This window comes from Somniosus microcephalus, chromosome 17 (assembly GCF_052327205.1).
Source record: "Somniosus microcephalus isolate GS21.2 chromosome 17, FLI_Smic_1.0, whole genome shotgun sequence".
Taxonomy (NCBI): domain Eukaryota; kingdom Metazoa; phylum Chordata; class Chondrichthyes; order Squaliformes; family Somniosidae; genus Somniosus; species Somniosus microcephalus.
The window spans coordinates 32,122,472-32,148,264 of NC_141003.1; the positions used below are offsets into that span (position 1 = coordinate 32,122,472).

The following is a 25,793-nucleotide window of genomic DNA, read 5'->3' on the forward strand; positions in this document are numbered from 1 at the left end:
TTGCAACAAAGAAACAGTTGCATGAAATGTTAATATATTTTAAATGTACAACACTTTAAGGATGATGGTAGAGTTTGTGTATAAGTTTACACTAGAAATGATGTGACAACACCACTCTACATTTATATAGCACCTTTAACATACAAAAACATTGGTGGTTCATAGCGGCAGTTTTAGCTATATCAAAGATAATGCTAAATTTATTTCAATATTTATTGTAATTTTTAAGCACCATTCTTAAAAGATATTGAGTCATTTCAACTCCACAACACACAAACACAAAGGGACAAAAATAAACATGTTGATAGGCTTATAGGGCTCGAATTTCCAAGCCCCGTGGAGGCGGGTTTGGAGGCGGGAGTGGTGGGAAAGTTGCAGAATCGGGGGGCAGGAACCCATCCCGCCCCTAACCCGCCTCCGTACCAATGTCCCAGGAGGCAGGTACCCGACCTGTGCTGGGAGCCGCCTCCCTGAGGTGGGAAGGGGATTAGTGCCAATTAACTGTCTGTTAACAGGTAATTAACAGGCAGTTTTTTGCCTAATCCCTATTTTTAGCCCTGAAGTGTGGGCTTCCCGATGGCTCCGAACAACGCCAAGTGAGCGAGGCGGACCGTCGGTCTGAAGGGGTTGGAGGTTCGAGATGTCCGTTGTGCAGGTGAGTGATGGGTGCATGTGTGCAGAGGTAAGTGTGTGAGCTAAGTGTAAAGTGTTTTAATAAGTTTTACTTACCTTTACTTTCTCCTGCAGGCTTCCTTCCTTCAGTTCTCAGGAGTGCCTCAGTTCACCGGCACAGAAAGCAGAATGGCCGCTGAACTGTCAAAAGCTGCAGCCTCTGCTTTCTGGTCTGGAGAGATCTCTAACTGAGTCTGAGTAGAAGGACTCAAGTTAGAAGGCAGATTGTCAGTGTTTGACAGCGTCACAGAGCTGTCAAACGCTGATTTTTCACCTGTCAAAAGCTCTTGACAGATGAAATGTCAATCGCTGACAGCACCAGTAACCAGGTGTCCCTTAATTGGCCTGCTGAGTCCGCTGGAGGCGGGACTACAAGTCAATGCAGGCGGGACTACAACCCAAAAAGTGGGAGTGCTGCCTCCATCACGTCCCCATTGACAAAATCCAGCCCATAAAGTTTTTAACCTTATAGGCATGACCAAAGCCAATAGCAATTTGATAATTTTGTGTATACAAGAACATAACTGAACTTTTATGCTCATTAAAGTGAAGGGAATCAGTGCTGGAGATTAGAATATTTATTTACTTTGGGCACCAAGTGTCAGCAGCAAGCACTCCCAGGTCAGTCAGGTTATTGACTGGAACAGATGCAGAGTAACGTGCTCTCTGCTCTCACCTGCAGTTGCAACATATTTTCTAATGCTCTCTGTTCCTGTATGAGCACTTAATGGGCTCGATTTTGCCAGGCCCGAGGAGGCGGGTTTGGAGGCGTGTGAGGTGTTAAACACGCAAAAAATGGCAGGCGGCTCTGATCCCGCCTCCTAGCAATTTTCCCAGAATCGGGGTTTCAGACCCCGTTTCCATCCCGCCTCCAAGAGGCGAGATACACTCTGAAGGCCCTTAACAACCAGTTAAGTGCCTCTATAATCCAATTTTGAGAGGCCTTTCTGAAAGTAACACTTTGCCCCCATGCTGCACGTCTCCTCTGGAACACGGCCTCACAAGTGGATTGCTTACTAACAGCTGCAGCTCCACCATTAAAAAGGAGTTGTCACCAATCATCATTTGCAAGTGGCAGAACTTTGTTGTCTCAGGTCTGGGGGAACTTTTAGCGGCCTACTCATTGTTGTGGAAGTTTGGAGCCTGAGACCCATCTCCGGTGTGACCTCCTGGGAAACCACTCTCCCCACCTTGACTGAGCGCTTCCTCAACTGAGGTATATACCAGAAGAATGGGAACCATTTGTTTCCTTTCTTCCTGGACATCAGATTCAGACAAAGACCAGCCGTGACAGCAGTAGAACCCTGAACAACAGCAGCACCAACAGCAGCAGCAACAACAGGAGCGCCAACCTGCTGCTCACCCATCAGAAGCTGCACAGGAAAGAAGGCGCCAGCGCATGGCAGCACGTCGCCACGGGAGATACCCCCAAAACAGGGCTTACAGACAGAGGATGAGCTACCTCAACATGACTGAGCAGCAGTGCCAAAGGAGGCTCAGACTTTCACGAGAGGTAGTGGGTAACATCTGCGCAATGCTGCAGCAAGACCTGGAGCCCAGAGGAGCGGGTGGACACCCCTTACCAGTGGCCGTCAAAGTCACCACCGCACTCAACTTTTTTACTTCAGGCTCATTCCAGGGATCAGCAGCAGACATCAGCGGCGTCTCCCAGGTGGTCGCACACACTTGTATCATGCAGGTAACTGATGCCCTCTTTGCCATTGCGCACAATTACATCAACTTCTCCAAGGATCAAGCAAGTGTAAGCGCGCGTGCGGTTGGATTCGCTAATCTGGCAGGCTTTCCAAGGGTGCAGAGCATTGTTGACTGCACACATGTGGCCCTTAAGGCACCCCATCACAATCCAGGTGTTTTTGTCAACTGCAAGGGCTTCCACTCCATCAACGTGCAGCTGGTGTGTGACCACAAGAAGGAAATTTTGCATGTTTGCGCCAAGTACCCTGGCAGTTGTCATGACTCCTTCATCCTGCGCCAGTCTAGTGTGCCTCCGCTCTTCAGTCCGCCAGACCAACTTTTCGGATGGCTACTTGGAGACAAGGGCTATTCCCTGAAGACATGGCTAATGACACCATTGAGGAGCCCATCCAACGAAGCTGAGGAGTGCTACAACTCCAGCCACATTTACATCAGATCTATAATCGAGCAAACCATCAGCTTGCTGAAGATGCACTTCAGATACCTTGATAGATCAGGTGGAGCCCTGCAGTACTCAGCAGCCAGGGTCTCCAGAATCGTCGTGGTCTGCTGTGCACTTCACAACATGACACAGCATCGTGGCTTGCAGATGCCTGAGGAATAGGTGGCTCATCGCATAGCCTCCTCAGATGAGGAGGAGGAGGAGAGCGACAATGAACAGCTTGCAGAGGCGCATCAACCAGCGGCAGCAGCACACGAGCACACTGCTGCCCGGGATGCAAGGGATGCACTCATCTTGGCCAGATTTGCTTAGCCTGGCCAATCAAACACTTTTGCCTCGCACCTTCTTACCAGAGCATTGACAATGGCCAAGAACCTACGGATTCCTATCACTCTGACCACCATACTGACAACTGCAAGTCGCCCTAAGCCCTCAATGTGGAAGTCCCATTTGTGAAATGACACAGGCCACAACTTCAACAGTTTGCCATCATAATTTTTTTTATCACAACAAGCAACTGATGGCATTTCAAAAATAAACACAACATAACACCCAAGTGACTACCCTTGTGACTACTTGTGCTTTATCTTCCTCTTATGCGTGCTCCTACGTGGTGCTTCCCCTGTGACTTCAGCAGATGTGGAGGCCCCTTGCTCACTTTCTTGCTGCTCCTGCCTCAACACCTTTGGCGGGCGTCCTCTGGGGTTGCGAGCCTGTGAGGGCTCAGCAACAGTCTGCTGCTCCTGCGGCTGTGCAGGGGCTGAGACGCCGATCTCAGTTGGGTGAGGACTCTGGTGGGGCTCTGACGGAGGGCTCTGTAGTGGCATGGTCGTGTGAGCGCTTGGAGAGGAGCCCCCAGTTCCTTGTTCTCTGCCACCAACATCCCTCTCATGGGTCAGCCCCACTTCAGAGCTAGCAAGTGGCTTGACGGCACCTTGCTGCACTTCAGGGGGACCATGAGGACCCATTTCTGCACTGGAAGTCCTACTCCAGAGGACTTCCATGAAGGTCTGGTTTCTCTGCTCAATAGCTGACCATTGCTCCTCAAGAGATGTCAGTCTATTCTGAACAATGTTTTCAAGACCCTGGCAACTAAGCTCCTCCATGGCCGTAGCCATCCTCTCCTCTACGGTAGCCATCCTATCCACGGGGGTTGCCATCCTTTCCGTGGTGATGCATTCATGTGCCAACGCCTCCACAAAGGCTCTGCTCATGTTAGCGATGGACTCCTCCATTCGCTCCACACTCGCAGCGACCCTGGAGACAAAACCTGCCAGAGACTCCTGCACCTGTTCCTGGAGTTCCAGCACCGTTCTCCTTCTGGATGGACCTGGAGACACAGGGTCGACATGCAGCGGAGTCAAGCTGGGAGAGTCCTGTGCCCTCCGACGAGGACTCTCCACTGCTGTCCCTGTTTCCACCATCTGCTGATGCTCACTTGTGAGCTGTGATACACCAGGTGACAACTCTACTCTATGTCCCGAAGGTCCCACCGAGGTGCCAGTGTCTGCGCTGGTGCTGGGTGCGCTTAATTCTGCTGACGCTGCACCCTCAGAGGTTGCAGCTTCCTCTGAGGAGTCTGGAAGCTCAGGCTGTTCCTCCTGGACAGTGGGGAGGGGGGCTGGCGATGGTCCTGTGGGGGAGTAAAGGAAAGAGTTAGACATGTGAGATAAACTTTGCATGCACATTGAATTGTGCAGATGATCAGAAGTCAATCTGTTAGAGCATCAGAATCATTATCAGTCACTCATGCAATGTCAATGAGAGAGATGACAAACTATTCTGTCACCAGCTTGCTCTGATGCCCGTCTGTCTGTCCCCTACTTGCACATCCTCCTCTACTCCCACGATCTCCAGGGCCGCCTCCTCCGAAGTGGTGAGCTGGGCTATTGAGGGTGGCCCTCCTCCTGTCCTTGCCCTCTCCCTCTTATTGTGGGCTCTCTTTTCCTGCAATGAGGGAGACAAGTGGAGTTTGAGTGAGAATGAAGGAGTGAGTGTAGAGAATCCATAGCATAGATGCTTAGAAGGACACAAAGATGGAATGAGGTGGCAAGACCAAGGGCCCTCCCTGTGTGTTGTAAATTGTTTTCATAGCATCACAGTGATAGGGAGTGTGAGGGCTGCATAGTCGAATAGTTAAGTGAATGTGAACATACAGAGAGAAGGAATGGGTAAGGGTGCAGGGATGTAAGGGTGAAGTGGGATATGGAGGAGGAGGTTGACAAAGCAAAGTGCTGGTGATGAGAGGCGATGGGGATCAGATTGAGGGTTATGTGGATGGAATACTCACTTTTACTGTGTGGAGAAGGTCATGAAACCTCTTTCGGCACTGCAGCCAGGTTCTGCTGCACATTGAAATGGCATTCACTTCCTGTGCCACTTGATGCCACACAGCTTTGGTCTGCTGTGGAGGATTTTTTCCTCCCTGAGGAAGGAAAGAGCACTTCCTTGTTAGCTCTTGCTCCCTCCACCAGAGCTTGGAGGGAGGCCTCATCAAATCTGGGTGCACACTTTGGCCTGGTGCTGGACATAGTAGCAGTAGTAATCCCTCAGAAGTATGGTCATAAAGTTAGAAGGCTGAAAAAGAACCAAGGTTGCTTGCGGGCCTTAAATCCAGCTGCATGATGACGTCATCGGAGGCGAGTTTCAGTATCAAATGACTCATTGGGCCTGGGGTTCCCACACACTGGAAATCAAATGCCCAATTAGGGCAAAATCGCACTTATGTCCCACCTCACATCGGAGGCGAGGTCCTGACACGCTGACCACTTGACACGCCCCCAGCCCGCCCCCAATTACAAAATCCAGCCCCAATGTGTTTGTACTGAATTCTTCTTGGAGTGAGGATAGGTTGGTTTACGTGGAAACAGTACAAAATATCACACTGGTACAGTAGGAGATGCCCTTCTAAATTGTAGAGGACTAAAGGAGCTACCAAAGGAATCTGCACTTTATTTGCTCGACTTTAATTGCAGCAGCAAGCAGCAATACTGGAGGAAAGACTGTTAAAGAAAATCATAACATGCAAAAATGGAACCCTCCACATCAACAGAAACTAATGTAGGGAGCAAAATGCAACTAAACATCAATATATAGATTATTAAAATTGATATATCTGAGTTAACTTTACCTTCCTATGGACTTTTCAATGTTAATTCTGCCAACATCTAGGTTACAACTGGTGTCTCCTGCCCGTCACGTTTTTAATAGTATTTTCAATTAACGTGACAATCGGGTGATGCTAGAATAGTTTTAACTGCTTTGGCCCTCCTTAAACCCCATCTCTTTGACCAAGCTTTTGTCACCTCTCCTACCATCTCCTTCTTTGGCTCAATGTTCATTTCTTTCGCTACACCTCTGTGAAGCACCTTTTTTTCCTACATTAAAGACGCAAGTTGTTGTTAAAGACCAATGCAATTGCAGAGCAATCAACTGCTGTTTTGAAAGCAACAAATTTAAAATTTGAGTTTGTTTAAATTTCTACAGAGACCTTCAGCTGGTAAAGTGGCCCCAATGATCCTACGGGAAGGTGTGAAGTGATGTCCTTCCACCCAGTGGAGGCGAGCGCCTCAGTTGCAGGACAGCAATGGGAACCTGCCCAAAATATGCAACTGACCCCAATCCCTGATGTGATTGGCCAAAAGAATTTAAAGTTGTGGTCATGTTTACATAATTCAGTCAGTAATGAAAACTGCAAATGTTCTTTTTTTTTGTGCTTACCAAGAATAGGGATGTTAGTGCTGGGAAAAGGAGCTCTTCCCATTTCAGGCACTCAGCATCAGCACTAAGCACATCTAGGTCAGTACAGCCAGAGGCAGAATAAAGATGCCTGTACTCTTTTTTTTCTGCACCAACAATATGCCTAAGTCCCAAACTAGCAAGAATACCCTACTGCAATGATGTGACATTTTGTCCATTTCCCACATCAACCATCCTGTGGGTTGTCTGGGGTCGACTTTGAATTTTTGGCGTCTGACCGGCGGAGTGCAACAGCTGGTTGCCTGCATGCGCGGCGAAGAGGCGGCTGCGATTTCGACCACCCCCCCGGCTTCATTTGCATCGAGCCAGCAAGCTGCAGGGTGACAGATGGGCTTGCCAGAATAAAGCTGCCCAATATCAGGCATCCGTGGCCAGGAGCGAGTTAAGTGCAGGGGAAGGGTTCGCGATTGTGGAGGTGGAGGGGTCCCCGGGCCTCACACAAAAAGAAACATACCTTTGCTGGGCCTCTTCTCTGCTATTGCCTGGGGAACTGAGCCTAGGACCCTAATTTGCATATTAAAAGGGCCCTCCTGCCTGAAACAGGCAGGTGGTTAGGACTCCCAGCAGCTGGCCCCTATCAAAATGATGCCGGCCGCACCATCGGGGTTAACGGAGCAAGAAGGCTACTAACCCCATTTTGGCACCGTTACTGCCCTGTTAATACCCGACACAAGTTAAAATCGCCCCCAAGAGGTGAAAGGTCAGTGTCTAACCCACAGCGCTACCCAGTACCCCAGTTTCAGTTATTCAAAGCCTCTGTTATTGGCTGCAAATTAATTACCAAATTTGCCTGTTATTGAAAAATGTCATGCAACATTTAAAATGCTAAAAATAAGGTTGTAAAGATATACTTCTGACATAGTAAAGAATTTGAGTTCAACACCATTGAGAATAGCATTGAAACTATAAAGCCAGGCTCATGAATTATTTAAGTTTCCCTGTCTTGCCAGAAGCACATAACATCTGCTAGTATAAAGAAATGATCTGGAATTGGCGGCTGCCTGGAGCAAAGCGATGACAAGAAAAAAAACACATCAAGCAAATGTCAAGGCTGACAAGCACTACCCACTGCTAAACCTTGCAGGCTTCGAGACCAGCATCCAAGCACAAGAGTCAAGCAGTACTGCAATAAATAGATATTTCATGCTTTGGTAAATTCAGATAAGGAAATACAATCCAATCAAAAACAGCAAGGCTGTTGGTACTTCATACCTTTAAACACAACAGCCTCCATGCTTACCTTGCATGCTAAATGTGAGGAACTCATGGACTTCATCACATCGCAAATTGAAGCTGCTTCCTCTGATTCTTCCCTCCCTTGGCCCATCAGCTTCCAGTCCTTCCTTCTGACTGAGCCATGTCATACTCCTTAGTTTCCCTTGCATCTCGCCCTCAGCTCTTAATACACTCAGCTCATCTGTAAAGCCAACCACCTATCACCTCTGCTCCTCCAGGCGTCTGACCATCCGATTTTTTCCTCTCAGCCCCATTCTCAACAAAACCACCACTTGTATTCTCCAGCACTGTCAGCACTGTCAGCACCTTCCTCAAACTATAGGTGTCACACAGTCCTCAAAACAAAATCATGATCAACCCCTCCGTGCTTTCCAACTACTGGCCTTCCTTTTCTTTCTAAATTTCTGGGGCCTGTTGTTGCCTTACACCTCTGGTTCCCCCATACCCTGATTTGGGTATGACAAGGTTGAAGCATCTGCAACCATCTTCAGCCAGAAGGGTCGAATGGATGATCCATCGACCTACTCCTGAGGTCCCCACCATCACAGAAGCCAGTCTTCAGCCAATTCGATTCACTCCACGTGATAGCAAGAAACGGCTGAGTGCACTGGATACAGCAAAGGCTACGGGCCCTGACAACATCCCGGCTATCGTGCTGAAGACCTGTGCTCCAGAACTAGCCGCACCTCTAGCCAAGCTGTTCCAGTACAGCTACAACACTGGCATCTATCCGACAATGTTCAAAACTGCCCAGGTATGTCCTGTCCACAAAAAGCAGGACAAATCCGATCCAGCCAATTACCACCCCATCAGCCTACTCTCAATCATCAGCTAAGTGATGGAAGGGGTCGTTGACAGTGCAATCAAGAGGTACTTACCAACAACCTGATCACCGATGCTCAGTTTGGTTTCCGCTCGGACCACTCTGCTCCAGACCTCATTACAGCCTTGGTCCAAACATGGACAAAGGAGCTGAATTCCAGAGGTGAGGTGAGAGTGACTGCCCTTGACATCAAGGCAGCATTTGACCGAGTGTGGCATCAAGGAGCCCTAGTAAAATTGAAGTCAATGGGAATCGCGGGAAAACGCTCCACTGGTTGGAGTCATACCCAACACAAAGGAAGATAGTTGTGGTTTTTGGAGTCCAATCATCTCAGCCCCAGGACATCGCTGCAGGAGTTCCTCAGGGCAGTGTCCTAGGCCCAACCATCTTCAGCTGCTTCATCAATGACCTTCCCTCCAACATAAACTCACAAGTGGGGATGTTCGCTGACGACTGCACAGTGTTCAGTTCCATTTGAAACTCTTCAGATAATGAAGCAGTGCGTACCGTATGCAGCAGGACCTGGACAACATTCAGGCTTGGGCTGTTAAGGGCCAAGTTAACATTCACATCACACAAGTGGCAGGCAATGACCATCTCCAACTGGAGAGTCTAACCACCTCCTTTGACATTCAACGGCATTTCCATCGTCAAATCCCCCACCATCAACATCCTGGGGGTCACCATTGACCAGAAACTTAACTGGACCAGCCACATAAATACTGTGACTACAAGAGCAGGTCAGAGGCTGGGCATTCTGTGGCAAGTGACTCACCTCCTGACTCCCCAAAGTCTTTCCACCATTTACAAGGCACAAGTCAGGAGTATGGTGGAATACTCTCCACTTGCCTGGATGAGTGCAGCTCCAACAACACTCAAAAAGTTAAACACCATCCAGGACAAAGCAGCTGGCTTGATTGACACTCCATCCACCACCTTAAACATTCACTCCTTTCAGCACTGGTGCACTGTGGCTACAGTGTGTACCATCTACAAGATGCACTGCAGCAAACTGCCAAGACTTCTTCAACAGCACCTCCCAAACCTCTACCACCTAGAAGGACGTAGGCTGCAGGCGCATGGGAACACCACCACCTCCAAGTTCCCCCAAGTCACTCAGCATCCTGACTTGGAAATATATCACAGTTCCTCCATCATCACTGGGTCAAAATTCTGGAACTCCCTCCCTAACAGCACTGTGGGAGTACCGTCACCACACGGATTGCAGCGATTCAAGAAGGCAGCTCACAACCACCTTCTCAAGGACAATTAGGCATGGGCAATAAATGCTGGCCTTGCCAACGATGCCCACGTTCCACAAATGAATAAAAAAAAACACTCTCCTATCCAGTTTCCAACCTGTCCACAGGGCTGAGGCTGCACTGACAAAAGTCATAATTGGCATCCTCTGAAATTATGGACGCAGCTCGCTTATCCTTATCCTCTTTGACCTCTCTAATCTTTTGACACTGTTGAGCATTCCTTCCTTAAATTTTTCTTCCTGCAGTCTACCTCTCTCATGGCTCTGTTCATACCTGTCATGACAAAGACAATGCATCACCTCCAATGGCTTCTCCAACAGTGCCCACTTAGTCACCTTAGATGCATCCCAGGTCTCTATCTCCTTTTCACCTATAATATGCAACAACATTCGGAGGTATGGGCCAACACACACATATGCCATAACAAGACCCTGTTTTACCTCCGCAGCTCTTTCCTTGATCCCAGGACTAATCCTCAGTTGCTACATTATCCAATTTCCTATCCAAAATTAAGGCCTAGATAAACCAACATTTCCTCCAGTGTAATTTCAGGAAAACTGAAGCCATCTTCAGTGGCTCCCTCCAGCACAAATGTGGCTCTTGTTTTGATGCCATGAATTTCCCTAGCTGCTATTTCAGGCTAAGGCTAGAACTATGGAATCTCAATGCACTGCTTGAGACTGAGCTGAGCTTCTTTGCCCACATCTATTATGTTAACAAGTCTTTCACTTCCATGATATCACTCATTCGCTTCCCTAGTCCATGTCACGAACATCTCAAGGCTCAACTCCTCTAATGTTCTCCTAGCTGCTGTCCCTGCCTTCGCAAATTACAGTTTATTTGAAATACCAAAGCAGCTGTACTCACACACAAAGTTTGCACTCTCTTCATCCCTGTCCTTTCCAAGCTCATGTCCCAGCAGATCGACATCAAGATCCTGGTCCTTGCTTTCAAAATCCCTTGATGGCCTCTTCCTATCCTACTTCAGTGATCGCACATACCTCTCCACATGTGCCCATCACTCCTCTGACATGGGTTACTCCATTTTTAACTCCCTCATTAGTGGGCCCTCTTTCAGCCACTAGCTCCTCAACCTACTTTCAAAAGCCTCCTCAAAACACTCTTCTTTGACCATGCCTTTGATCCCCTCCTAAATGTTTTTCTTTTCCATTCTGCTTACCATACATTGTTTTTCCTCCACCTCACAGGTGCTGTGAGACCTTTCTCTCTCTATAAGTGAGGAGCACTAAAGAAATATCAGTTGTATCAGAAAATATGGGGTAATTTTTTCAGCCCTTCGTATTAATAATTTCACAGTTAATTGACAATCAATCTTCTTTACAATGTACAACAATGTACATAAAACCTTTCCAGAAAGATTGTGTGATGGCACTATGATTTGGAACCCCATCACAGTGCAGCAGTAAGATAGATAACACATTTACATCATCAATGTTGGTGACGCATCACCTTTAAGCCTTCCTCCAGAATTCTAAAAACCAGCATCGTGTCTCCCCTGAAATTTTAAAACAAGGCTAGATATGTCTGATACATGCAGAAACACATCATCATGCTTAAGAACCTCCAAGCCAAATTACTAAGAAATTGTCATGAGGCTAGTTTCCTTTTGCCCGATATGGAGTGCTGTTCCATAGGGGCACACCCCATTTAGCTAATCCCAAATGTAAGTTAGCAAGAGCAAAGGCTATGCCCGCGCCCCCCCTCCCTCCCAGTAATTTATAGCCCTAAGACCTGGGATCATCCTTGCCACTTCTCTCTCCAACAGATGATTTCCAATGTCCTTTTGAAAACAAGGTGCCCAAAACTGCACACAATATGCCAAATGTGGCCTCACTAGTGATATATGTAAGTTACAATAGTTTAGCTAAACTTTTAGTCAAATGTCCATGTGATATTTTCCCACTACATGATTAACCTTGTCGATAATAGCTTCTTAATGAGTACATATTTATAATGAATGGTCAATAATCACACCCAGATCATTTTGCATCAAATTACTCCTTAATATAATCAGTAATCTAGGACTTGACTGCAAGGTACTCATTTTTAAAAATATATTTATACTCATGGTGTCTCAAACATCTTTGGTAAATGCCATGTACTTTCTACATTTAAGAAATTGCTTTTGGAATTGAGTTAGACCCCTTGCTTCTCCTTCTACATTTACTGGCTTTACACACAGAATTACAGTATTACTCCAAAATAGTTAACAAATATTTAGCAAGTGTCAGAAAACTTACATTGACAATGGATTCTTTTGCCTGTGCCATATCTGAGATGACTCCATCAGTTATAATAAGAAGGACGAAATATTGTGAACCATCCTTAATGGAGGCAGCATATCTGTAATAAGGACAAGAATATGTTGGAACCTCAGAATACACTTGAGCCTAGAAACTGCTTACTATTTTAATGGATGCGTTCACCCATTTAAAATAACTGAGAAATGTCATATAAACACATTTAGTGCTTGTACATTAATAGCACAAACAGCAATTTCTTGGTTTAGTTGCTTTGTTCATTATTCTAAGCCACTTATAGCAAGCATGGAACTAAAGTCCAGATCCCGAGTACAGCAAGTTGCATCAAAAAATATGACTAAGTGTAGAAAATTTTAAAATGCAATGTCATTTCCATATAGACAACTAATATCTTGGAATGTAGTAGTGGTAAGGTTAGTTTGAGTACCGGAGAAAGCATCTATCAGTTTAAAGTACTTCATTTAGTGTAGATAGATGTTGCCACTTTTAGTTAAATGATTGCAGTCACTGGCTATTTTCCCTAAAGTGCACTATACAAAGAAACATTTGTCACAGTAATTTGAAAACAAGAGATCGCATTTTAATAAGATAACAATTGATATATTGTTTGAAATTTCAAATAAGGATGCAGAAATGGCAGTATTTACTTGGCAGCATTTAAGCAGTAATGGTATATTTTATCATTGTAGCCATTTACCTCAGAAGGCATACATCACAAGGTGCAGTAGCAATCGTTATCTGATTTTTATTGTATGTGAAATTGGCATCAAAACTGTGGATCTTGGAAATAGGTTTTATACAAATAATAGTCCTCAGTAGATATCCAATAAAAAATGTTCCTTTCCCATAAATTCCCCCAAATTTTAATTTAGTACATTTTCATTCAGTTATAAAATCCAAATCCATCAGAATTTGGCATGCAGTATCAAAATAAGAACTAAAAATAATTAGCATAAGAAAAATGACAGAATGCTGGTGAAAACTATTCAAAAGGCTACTGAAATTAAGTCAGCAATTTGGGAAGTTTGTACGGTGTAATAGTGCCAAGAGCATACACACATTTACAAGCTTATTTACATAAATAGCACGCTAAGAAAATAAGTTCCAAATTTTTTTAAAAGCACAATGAAATTTCAGTTGGAAATGTTGGCTTATCACATTATCAGCTTGGAAGCATTAATGCTACTTTAAAATTTGATATATATAAATTTACTGAGCTACCTTTTCAAAAAAATTGCTAGTATATCGTTAAAGCAATTATGCTTTTAAGCCAGGAATGCCACAAAATACAAAGCATTAATTTATAGTTTGTGCTGTGTTAATGTTTTTTAAAAAATCCTTAAATTGCTTTCTTTGAATTAAGACTTTGCGATTGTACTCTGTTACTAGCCATTCAATGTTCTTAATAATGTAATTTGTCCATTAAGTAAATTTAACTGGAAGCACTGACAATTTCAATAACAATTAAATAACAATGTAGACGAGCTTTAAAGAAGCATCACAATCAAACGAAGATCAAAGAAAAATCTTTTGATCTGCATGATGTCTAAAAGATGTACTTTATTTTAAACGTCAGTGCTGTTCATTTGCGCTCAGTAGTCCAGTTCAATTCTAGTTTCAAAACAAACATTGATTTGTACTATTTTATTTTCAGGTATAATCAAGAAAAACTTTGGGATTTTTTAATACGTTTTTGCATCTATGGAACTAGATTTTATACTAATGTATAATGGGGTCAGTCATATTTTTAAAAGTTTTTTTTAATGCTTACTGTGCTCATCAAGGTGAGGGATGTTGGTGCTGGAGAATGGAATAATTTGAATTTCAGGCATCCAGTGTAAGCATCAAGCACTCTCATGTCACGTACTGTATCTGCCCCAATCTCGGAGGGGTTCCACTACTGCAACAGTCTGACATTTTTCCACTTCCCACACCTGCCATTCTGTGACCTCTGAGGAGGATTATCCATTAATCCTGAATTAGGGTCAGTTTTGTGCTGTGGACTCATGCACGCTAGGAACCAAATTGAGAGTGCCCAAACTTACTTCAAACAGAGAAGACCATCATTTTGGGCTGGATTTAAACGATTTCTAGTAACAGACCATTGTCAATCCTTGTTGCCACTGGTGGGGTTATTCATATGATAACTAGTTCATCTCCTGTTTGAATTGCTCATGGGCAATTCTTTTTTAAAAAAAAGTATATTATGGGTATTTATATATTTCCTACTCTGTACTACACGGGGTAATATTTGTCTTTAGCTCTCTAATCGGATCGCTTCCCATGTTGCCCTCATTTGTCACTAGTAATTTTACACTAAATAGGAAGAAAATCGTAAACTGTCCCCTCCTCACTTATGGTTTATTTAGAACCCTAGGAACATGTTTTTGACAGGCCAAGGAAAATCAATTGAAACTGATCTATGACATCATCCTGTAACATGGTCCTTATAAAGGTGTGGTAGTGATTAGGGACAAATGAAAGGTGAACTAATATTAATCTAGCTATATAATTAAAAGTCTTGCATATATCACAAATACAAGAGTCCCACCTTTCAAAGACAAAAAATTGTGGATTGGCTCTGGCAACCATTATCTGTTAAATTAACCACAATGATTGATTTCCATCTAGTCAATGAGATATTGAGCCAATAAAAAACTACTTCAGTCACTAGACAGATAGGAAAAGCTACCAATCAGCATGAAGCGAACACCGCAAAAAAAAATCATTCAAATCCATCAAATGTTTTCAAAATTTGCCAATAAATAACCAGAAGAAGCAAAATTCTACCAATGAAAAAGGACGTGCCAAAAAGGTATCAATGAACAGCCAATAATTACCACAAAATGAAGCAATCAAACCATTCACACAATTATTTTTCAAACTGCTTCCAGCTGCCATTTTTCTTCTTTACTTAGGTCAGTATATACAACAACTTGCCTTTATATTGCACCTGTAATGTAGAAAAAACATCCCAAGGCGTTTCACTAAGGCGTAAGGAAAAATGAATCCCAAGCTGAAGAAGGACATATTAGGAGGCATGACCAAAAGCTTACTTGAAGAGGTAGGCTTTAAGGAGGGTCTTAAAGGGAAGCAACAGAAAGGTAGAGGTAGAGATTCAAGAGAGGGAAATTCCAGAATGTGTGGCTTAAATGGCTGAAGGCACAAACACCAATGGTGAGGAGAATGGAAGGGGGAATCCACAAAAGGCCAGAGTCAGAGGAACATGTCAAAAACTAGTATTTATAACAAATACATTAGAAAAATACACAATTTTGCAAAAAATCTCAAAGCTTATTCATAAAATTCTTCATTTAATGTTATAAATGCCTGCAAAACGTTTCTCTGCACAAGTTTGCTCGTCTCTCTGTGATTCCAGTTCATTGTTGTTCCAGAGTTGGAAATTTCAGCTGGATACTGGTTGGTGTTTTTTAATTTTCAGGATGTGGACATTGCTGGAAAGGCCGCTATTTACTGCCTAGTCCTAGCTGTCCTGAGAAGGTGGTGGTGGGCCTTCTTGAATCGTTGCAGTCCGTGTGAAAAAGGTGCTGCCACAATGCTGTTAGGGAGGGAGTTCCAGGGTTTACAGCACAGAAACAGACCATTTGGCCCTATGCTGGTGTTTATGGTCCACACGAGCTTTGTCCCACCCTATTCATCTAACCCAGTCAGCATATCTTCTATACTGCTGTGGGATCCTTTACATCCACATCAGAGGGAAGACAGGGCTTTGGTTTAAAGTCTCATCCAAAAGACGATACATGTCCAAGTCAGGATGGTGAGTGACTTGGAAGTGATAGTGTACACTAGCATCTGGTGTTGTCCTTCTGGGTGGTGGAGGTTTAGGAGGTGCTGCGAAGAAATTTGGGCGGGTTTCTGCAATGCACACTGCAGCCACGGTACTCCAGTAATGGAGGGAGTGGATGTTTAAGGTGGTGGATGAGGTGCCGATCAAGCAGATTGCTTTGTCCTGGTTGGTACCGAACTTCTTGAGTGTTGTTACAGCTGCACGGATTCAGGCAACTTGAGAGTATTCCAGAACACTCCTGACTTGTGTCTTGTAGATGGTGGTGAGGCTTTGGGGAGTCAGGAGGTGAGACACTCACTGGAGAATACCCAGCCTCTGACCTGCTCTTGTAGCCACATCATTTATGCGGCTGGTCTGGTTGTGTTTCTGGGTGATCCCTGGGATGTTGATGGTGGCAAACTAGATGATGGTAATGCCATTGAATATAAATAGGATGTGGTTGACAATCTTCCATGTAATTTTTTTGGGAGCTGCGCTACCCTTTCAAAATACTGTGCACGTGCAGGTTTCCATTGAAAAGCCGGCTGTGCGGGACTCCTGGAGCACTGCGTGGCCGCGTAGCTTAAAGGGAACATTGGTGGTTGGCTCTCTTTCTTGTTGGAGATGGTCATTGTCTGACACTGGTGTGCAGTGAATGTTACTTAACACTTATCAGCGCAAGTCTAGCTGTGTCCAGGTCTTTCTACATGCAAGTATTGACTGCTTCATTATCTGAGGAATTGCAGATGGAGCTGATTACTATGAAATCATCAGGCAACACCCCCAGTTCTGTCCTTTTAATGGAGGGAAGACCACTGAAGAAGCAGCTGAAGAAAGTTGGACCTAGGACACTGCCCTGAGGAACTCCTGCAGTGATGTCCTGGGGCTGAGATGATTGGCTTCCAACAACCACAACCATCTTCCTTTGTGCTAGGTATGACTCCAGCCACTCAAGAGTTTTCTACCTGATATCCATTGACTTCAAATTTAGTATGTCTCCTTGGTGCCACACTTAATCAAATGATGCTTTGATAACAAGGGCAGTCACTCTCACCTCACCTCTGGAATTCAGGTCTTGTCTCCATGTTTAGAAACAGGGTGCAATGAGTTTTGGAGCCGAGCTGTCCTGGCCGAACCCAAACTGAACATCAGTGAGTTCTCCGTCTCCATCTCTGGGGATAGGTTATTGACTAACATTCACTACAAGCCCACTGACTCCCACAGCTACCTGGACTACACTTCCTCCCACCCCACCTCCTGTAAGGACTCTATTCCATTCTCCCAGTTTCTCCGTCTCTGCCGCATCTGCTCCGACGATGCCACCTTCCATACCAGTGCTTCTGACATGTCTTCCTTTTTCCTCAACCGAGGATTCCCCTCTACTGTGGTTGACACGGCCCTTGACCGTGTCCGTTCTATCTCCCACACTTCTGCCCTCACCCCTGCTCCTCCCTCCCGGAACCACGATAGAGTTCCCCTTGTCCTCACCTTTCACCCCACCAGCCTCCACATTCAACAGATCATCCTCCACCATTTCCGCCACCTCCAGCGTGATCCCATCACCAAACTCATCTTCCCCTCACCTCCCCTTTCAGCATTCCGTAGGGACCGCTCCCTCCGCAACACCCAATCCTCTACCACCCCCAGCACCCCTTCCCCTTCGCCCGGCACCTTCCCGTGCAAGCGCAGGAGATGCAACACATGCCCTTATACCTCCCCCCTTCCCACTGTCCAGGGCCCCAAACACCCCTTCCAAGTGAAACAGCGATTTACTTGTACTTCTTGCAATTTAGTATACTGTATTCGCTGCTTACGATGTGGTCTCCTCTACATTGGGGAGACCAAACACAGATTGGGTGACCGCTTTGCGGAACAGCTCTGTTCAGTCCGTAAGGGTGACCCCGAGCTCCCGGTGGCCTGTCACTTTAATTCACCGCCCCATTCCCATTCAGACCTCACCGTCCTCGGCCTCTTGCATTGGTCCACGGAAGCTCAACGTAAGCTCGAGGAACAGCACCTCATCTTTCGATTAGGCACTCTACAGCCCTCTGGACTCAACATAGAGTTCAACAATTTCAGATCATAACCTCGGCCCCCATCACATATATATATTATCTTTTTTTTAATCCACACTTTGTTTTTTCTTCCCTCCTTTCAGCTGTCCTTCATTCTGCCAGCGCAATTCACACCCCATCTAGAGCCATCCTTTGTTCCTTAACCTGTCCCATTACCACCTCCTCTTGCCTTGAATATCTCTTAATTTCTCTCAATGTCTCTTAATCTCTCCTGCTTTCTATCCTATCATTGACCTTCCCTTTTGTTCTATCATCCCCTCCCCCTTTTCCCAGCCCCCAAACTTGCTTTCCGTTTCCTGCTTTTTTTCCAGCTCTGACGAAAGGTCATCGACCTGAAACGTTACCTCTGTTTCTCTCTCCACCGATGCTGCCTGGCCTGCTGAGTTTTTCCAGTGTTTCCTGTTGTTATATCGGTGAGCAGGTAATTGGTGAGTGAGTGCTACTTGATAGCACTGTAGATGACTCCTTCCATCACTTTGGTGATGATTAGGAGTAGGCTGATGGGGTGGCAATTGGCCAGGTTGGATTTGTCCTGATTTTTGTGGACAGGACATACCTGGACAGTTGTCCGGTAAATGCCACTGTTATAGCTGTACTGAACAGCTTAGCTAGGGCCATCGCTCGTTGTAGAGCACAGGTCTTCAGCCCTACACTGGGATGTTTCTTTGCTGTGCCAGTGGGCTCAGCCATTTCTTGATGTCATGAATTGTCTGAAGACTGGCATCTGTGATGGTGGGGACCTCAAGAGAAAACCAAGAAGGATCATCTACTTGGCATTTCTGGATGATAATAGTTGCAAACGCTTCAGCTTTGTCTTTTGTGCTCACGTGCTGGGCTCTGCCATCGTTGAGGATGAGAATGTTCATGGAGCCTTCTGTTCCCATTAGTTGCTTAATTGTCCACCACCATTCACAACTGGATGTGACAGGACTGATTCTTTGACTTGATCTGTTGCTTGTGGGATCGCTTAGTTCTGTTTATAGAATGCTGCTTTCACTGTTTAGCATGCATGTAGTCCTGTGCTGTAGCTTTACCAGTTTGGCACCTTATTTTCAGGTACGCCATGCTCTTTTACATTCCTTATGGAACCAAAGTTGGTCATCTGATTTGAGGGTGATGGTGGAGTGAGGGATATGTCAGGCCGTGAGGTTACAGATTGTGATGGTATATAATTCTACTGCTGCTGATGGCTCATAGTGCCTCATGAATGCCCAGTTTTGAGTTGCTAGATCTGTTCTAATCTATTCCACTTAGCTCAGTGGTAGCGCCACATGACACATTGGAGGGTGTCTTCAGTGTGAAGACAGGACTTGGTCTTCACAAGGACTGTGCAGCGGTCGCTCCTACCAATACGGTCATGGCCAGACGCCTCTGCAACAGGTAGATTGGTGAGAATAAGGTCTTGGCTCTCTCACCAGCAGCCGTAAGCACAATCTAGCAGCTATATCTTTCAGCATTCAGCCAACTCAGTCAGTGGTAGTATTGAGCCACACTTGGTGATGGACAATGAAGTCCCCCACCCAGAGTACATTCTGTGCCCTTGCTACCATCAGTGCTTCCGCCAAGTGGTGTTCAACATGGTGGACTCCTGATTCATCAGCTGAGGGAAGGCAACAGGTGATAATCAGCAGAAGGTTTCCTGGCCCATGCTTGACCTGAGGTCATGAGACTTCATGGGGTCCAGAGTCAATGTTGAGGACTTCCAGGATCACTCCTCCTGACTGCATACCACTGTGCCTGCACCTCTGGTGGGACAGGACATTCCCAGGAATGGTGGTAGAGGAGTCTGGGATATTGGCTGATAGGCATGATTCTCTGAGTATGACTGTCAAGCTGTTGCTTGACTAGTCTGTGGGACAGTTCTCCCAACTTTAGCACCAGTTCCCAGGTGGTAGTGAACAGGATTGACTGGGCTGGGTGGTAGTGGACAGGATTGACTGGGCTGGGTGGTAGTGGACAGGATTGACTGGGCTGGGTGGTAGTGGACAGGATTGACTGGGCTGGGTGTGCCTTTGTCATGTGCTGATTCCATGCTAAGGTCACAGCCAAGTGGTTCATCTGTTTTTATTCTTCTTATTCTCTGTAGTGGTTTGACACAACTGAATGGCTTGTTCATGGGCAATTAAGAGTCAACCACATTGGTGTGGGACTGGAGTCACATATAGGCCAGGCCGGTTAAGGACAGCAGTGAACCAGTTGGAGTTTTGCAACGGATTTATTTTTTAAACTGAATTTAAATTCACCATTACCATGGTGGAATTTGAACTCAGGTTCTTGGAATGATTAGTCCAGGCCTCTGAATTACTAATCTGGTAACATAACCACGACACTACCACACCCTGAATTGTTGGCAAATTTCAGCTGCTGTTGACAAATTCTTTATTTGTGGGAGTGATGCATCATGTCAGTTGTAGTTTACGCCATCTTCCTGTGGAATTACAATATCCAGGGTGTACAACGCAAAAGGGTGGGATGTTCACAAATAATAACTGTGAGGTAGGAGCAGCAGAAGAAAACATCAAAAATATAAATATTTCACTTTTTCAGCTTTTTTATACAGTTTGAGCCAAATAAGAGTTCAAATAAAAATTCTGAAGAAACAAGTGTTGTTTGTAACGAGATTTCTGTTTCTGTTGCTGAGTAGGTCTGATGTCTTTCCCAGTGCCATGGGGGAATATTTATGACGTTTTGGTACTGAGCCTGGACATTGCAGCTGGAGTTTGTCAGATTAGTCCTTAGCTTGGCAAATGGCCACCTCTTCCAAGCACTTGTCTTTGGGGGCTCAGTGGTGAGAAGAGCCATTCTGGTGCTACCTTGACAACAGCTTCAGCAGAAATATAAATCCAACGTGGGCAGTAGAGGGAAGAAAATGTAGCCTTTTATAATCATGGTAGTAACTTGAAGGGAGGGAGAAGGGCTAACTAAATAAATGTGTTATGTTTAAGAAAGCAAATAAAAATAGTGTAAATAATTGAGAATAAAAGGTTTTGGGAAGAGAAGGACATAATTACTTGCATCTTATGCAGGTTTTATAAACTGGCAGGTAAGTAATACCACAGATAGACCATGCATCTTTCATTACCAAAGCACAAAATCTCCTTTCTGGTTCTGCTGGTAGACCATGTAACCTGGGCGGGGTGGGGGTTGCATATGACATCCAATATAAGTGCCCCCGACTCCAGGAAATGGGCTGGGCCATGGGCCCAGGCAAGGGGAAGGCAGAAGTCTTGCCCTGCCAAGGATCTGCCACCTTCACGACTTCACAGCAAATTTTGGACTCAGGAAATAATATTTTTGTCGGTCAGGTGAAACATCGCTTCAGTAAATGTGCTGTGTTATAATGATGCATAAACCACTGGTATGTTTAAAATGGGAAATAATAAATATCAGAAACTGCACTCCAGGTCCAGGACTACCCATGAACAATGCCATAAGAGATCCACTAGTGACTATTTAAATCCATTTCTAGCAAGCTTTAAACTGGCAATGCCAGAAAGCAAATAAGCTTCACACATGGAAAGATTAAAGGGCCATTTCCTCATTGGGTCAGGAAAACTAAACAGAAACTACCTCCTGCACAGCAGCATGAAGACCCTTCCTGAATCAGGACCAGGAGCCTGTGTGATTTTCAGCATAGCACCACTTCAGTGCTGTCTATGTGGTGGTAATATCAATGGTGAGGACTGAAGTCATTACATAATTAGTCAGTCATCAAAATTAAGCCACCAGTGGCATTCCTGGTTATTCAATATGAATTCTACCCTTGCCCCCCAACCCCCACAGTTTTGTGCCACAAATAATGGGGAAGATTTACAATACACGTAACATACTTTTGAATGTCCTCAAATTGTGCAGTTGCGAAATTTAGTCAGCTATAATTAAATATGCTTGTGACAAAACATTTTGCAATTTACTAATGAAAAAGTTGACATATGTTACCCTCTATTTATAAATGCCTGAAGTACCTTGCTACATGATTAATTACAGGAGCAAAGTTGGTTGGTCCATACAGTTGCACAGACTTTAGGCTCCGGTAATAAGCTTCCATAACCCCTTCAATTCCTTGGCAATATGGATTATGAGGGTTTCCATTCTGCAAAAAAAGGTGGGGAAATAAAATATATCACAGGCTACGAACTACTAAAAAGTTACAATTTTATTTTGCATTTCCAGGAAAAACTTTCAAAATTATTTTAAGAAAGAAACTCAAAGCAAACGCATTGGCCCTTAAATTCTGATCAGGAGCAAGGTAGAGTTCCAGCAGATGTCTAAATTTTGGGCCAGAAAATGTGGGGGACCTGGTTCTGTCAATTCACCTCAATTTTTAACGGAATTCATTTACTGGTAGTGGTGGGGGGGTTTACGCGGATGTTAAGCTTGTGCCTTGACATCAGCCCGACATGTCTGGGGGACTTCTGGGGAAAACCGCCCACAAGGCCTCAGCAGAACTCTTGCCAGCTGAGAGCTGACGTGAATCCTGCTGATGCCTTTTGAAAAGCCCTCTAGAGCTCTATGAAGGAAGGTAATCGATCCTAGAGGGGAGTGATTATCTTTCTTCTCTCGGTAAATTTCTTTCTTTGGAGGCAAAGACTTTTTTTCCTTCTGTGTTCTTCAGCCGAGAATGGATTTTGGAGCAGCTCTGGGACTGCTCTGCCTTTGAAGGACAAATTAGGGCAGGCACTGCTCAAGTAGTCTTGCAAACACCAGCAGCAAACCCCAGCTATGTAATTACGCCACTCCTGTAATTTGGGATGGGGTCATTATCTTCGCCCATCAGCAGACTTACGGCCCTCTCCGTCATACATACGCCAACGGAATGAGCCGTTCCAAATTTTGGGCTTGAATATTAGGTACTGAAGCTTAGAGGTATTGTAACGTATTTTATTTTTCTTCCTCAAACTGTTATTTACATTTTAATGGCCCCTGGAATTTTCTTGTTCTGTAAAGTTAAACCCTCATGCTAATACGTTAAAGAATGCTGACTTGAACTCTCCAGGGATGACGGTATAAATGGGGCTTTACTTCCTGCTGCACAAGTGCAGATACTTTTGAATTTCTAATGTACTGACTAAGACAGATGTCTACTTACAAATTGTCTTCATAGTGAAAGGTAAATTCAGAACAATACTCCACAATTAAACAGTAATTACAGGACAAGAGGCAGAGTTCAAATTTAGGGCTAATGTCAGGAAGTTCTTGACGCAAAGAATGATCCATGCATGGAATGGACTTCTGCGTATCGTAATGAAGGCTGTGGTTTGGGGTGTGACTGTAGGCTTTTCTCTGGATGAGCCCTATTTGTCTTGTGAGCTTGACCCACCCCAAAGTTTCTTGGGAAATAGTACAGTAATTTTGTACAACAGAATGCCACCATCACGCCACAATGTATTTGACTTGGGAGCTGGGGCAGGAGACAAGGGGATAAATGTTTATATTAAAGCAGTCCAAAATCTCCACTTTTAGCTCCAGTTACAAGTTACATGCAGTCATTTTCAGCAAAGTAAGCACTGGTTCTGCTAAAGTTAATCATGTTAAATGGATGCTCCACAATAATATAAATGATATCCTCCATAGAATGTTCAATTCAAATGCTTTCATCTGAAAAATCTTAACTATCTAGCTAACCCCTGCTTCTAGTATGTTATTTTAATCTGAATATATCTGACATTACAAGACGTTATAACAAGAATCTCTCTTTATTCCAGGTATATGGTCATATATTTGTCACATTTCCATGCTTATTAATCTGTAAATCTGTCATTGTAAATAAGGTCAAACTCCAGAGGCCCCATGCAGTTATACATGGTACTACTGTCTCAGTCCTAAATAAAACTCATCTGAATAATGAGTTGGGGAGTTAGTGTGAATTTGTAGCACTAGGAAGTGATACAAGTACATGAAAAATTAAATTCACATTGGCCACTTCATAAATAAAACCATATTTACCCCTTCAATTCCATAAAAGACAATAAATGCTGTATTGCTGCAAAAGATTGACTGTTTTACAGCAGTAGCACCAGAACTGCAACCTGCTGAATGAAATTGAAGTTGAAGGCATGAGGTTCCAAGAGACAATTGTTAAAGTAGTGAATTTCAACAGTTACTTTCAGTGTGGGTATGCGTTTTCATATTTTAGCTTTGTTGACAAAAAGATTAGTTACTAGACTCCCTGTTAAATTAAAGTTTATTTGGGTAAAAGACGATTCAATGAATTTTAACACTAAATCTCAAGATGGTGGCAGTCAACCCTGTAAAGTGGTGGGAGCCATGACTCATAGCGGATCATTTAAATGGCTTCTATCAACAAATGATCTGTTTTTGTTTCAGAACTGACCAAGCCTGACTATCGGAGACAAAGTTGATTGTGACAGACAGGTAATGACTACTTAGAAGATAGCTAATTTTAAAGTAGGAGTGGCCTTTTCCTTGCGGGGGATCCGTGCAAAGGTTTGGTTTGGGACCCCTACATTTTACTAGGTAAACTTATCACTGGCTCTCCTTGGGGCTCCTTGACTGGCTTGGGGTCCCCTGCAATTGAATGATCCTAATGCTGCCCCTGTTTCAAAGACCAAGATGGCTGCAAATGCTGTGAATGAAGACAGATACAAGCACACCTTGGCCACTCAGAGAATAACAAATAGGTTAGCTAGACTGAAATGAAGGATCGTAATGGAAAGAAAACTTCCGGCAATGACAATTATTTAGAAAAAGTACTCCCAATATTCAGAAGCTAAAAAGTTACCCTTGTTGGTACTCTTTTAGGTTATGTAGTTATCAAATTCAGCAGCTTAGTAAAAATTTCCAGCAGCTCAAGACTAGACTTCTTTCAGTCTTTATACACTAAGTGGGGATACTTTCAGATTTCAGGAATGACCTCCTGAAGAGTGACAAATTTCAGAACAATTCAACTTCTCGGCTTGTTGATCGTGTAGTGAAACTCTCACATTCCCCAGCAGGTGACTGTGTGTTTTAAGCAGGTAGAGCAGAACACATTCACTTCCCTAATAAAGAAACAACCAATTAGGCTTCCGAGTAGCTTTATTAATATTTTGGTAACCTGGGGCTACTGACTTCTATGAATTTCAAGCCCAGCAATTAAATTGATAATCATAATGTTGAAGAATAATTTAATTTTGTCATTTGTGTTGGAATTTAACCTTCATGCTCAATTTGGAAAAATTGCTCTGATATGTTCCGTTAGTCTGATTTATCGTAATGATTTACAAATTGCACGTGTAATATTATTACCTCCTGCATTTGTTCTATGTAGGATATAAGTGTTAGGAAGCATTCAAAGATGTATGTGGTATGATGTAAAACCAGTACATACCTCTAAAAGGCAAAGGTGCCATTTGTGTAGTTAAGCAATCATGGTCAACACATGAGGTAAGAGACAGTATCAAGCTAAAAGAAAAGATTTGCACAAATGCAAGGAAAAGTGGAAATCCAGCAGACTGGGAGAGCTCTAAAAAGTAACAAATGGAGACAAAGAAAGTAATAAGAGGTGCAAAAAAAATGAATAAAACTTACAAGGGATATCAAAGCTAACAACAAAAGTTTTTATAAATATATTAAGAGACAGAGAGTGGTAAAGTGGAATGTCGGCCCATTAAAGACAGATGCAGGCAAGACAGTCATGAACAATAAGGAATGGCAGACTTGTTAAATGAGTACTTTGTATCTGTTTTTACAGTGGAGAAAGAGGACAAAGTACCAGCAGTACAAGGGAACCTAAAAAT

At 44.2% G+C, this 25,793-nt stretch overlaps 1 protein-coding gene across 3 annotated transcripts in view; it reads right to left on the reverse strand.

The window, feature by feature from the left end:
- LOC147105619 (copine-8) overlaps positions 1-25,793 on the reverse strand; it is a 474,554-nt gene that overhangs the window by 28,797 nt on the left and 419,964 nt on the right. For all 3 annotated transcript variants that reach the window (XM_086010162.1, XM_086010161.1, XM_086010163.1), the window contains 2 exons: positions 22,020-22,147; positions 12,172-12,274 (listed from right to left, as the gene is read on the reverse strand). In XM_086010162.1, coding sequence (XP_085866288.1) covers positions 12,172-12,274; positions 22,020-22,147 — 231 coding nt within the window. The remainder of the gene's footprint in view (positions 1-12,171; positions 12,275-22,019; positions 22,148-25,793) is intronic.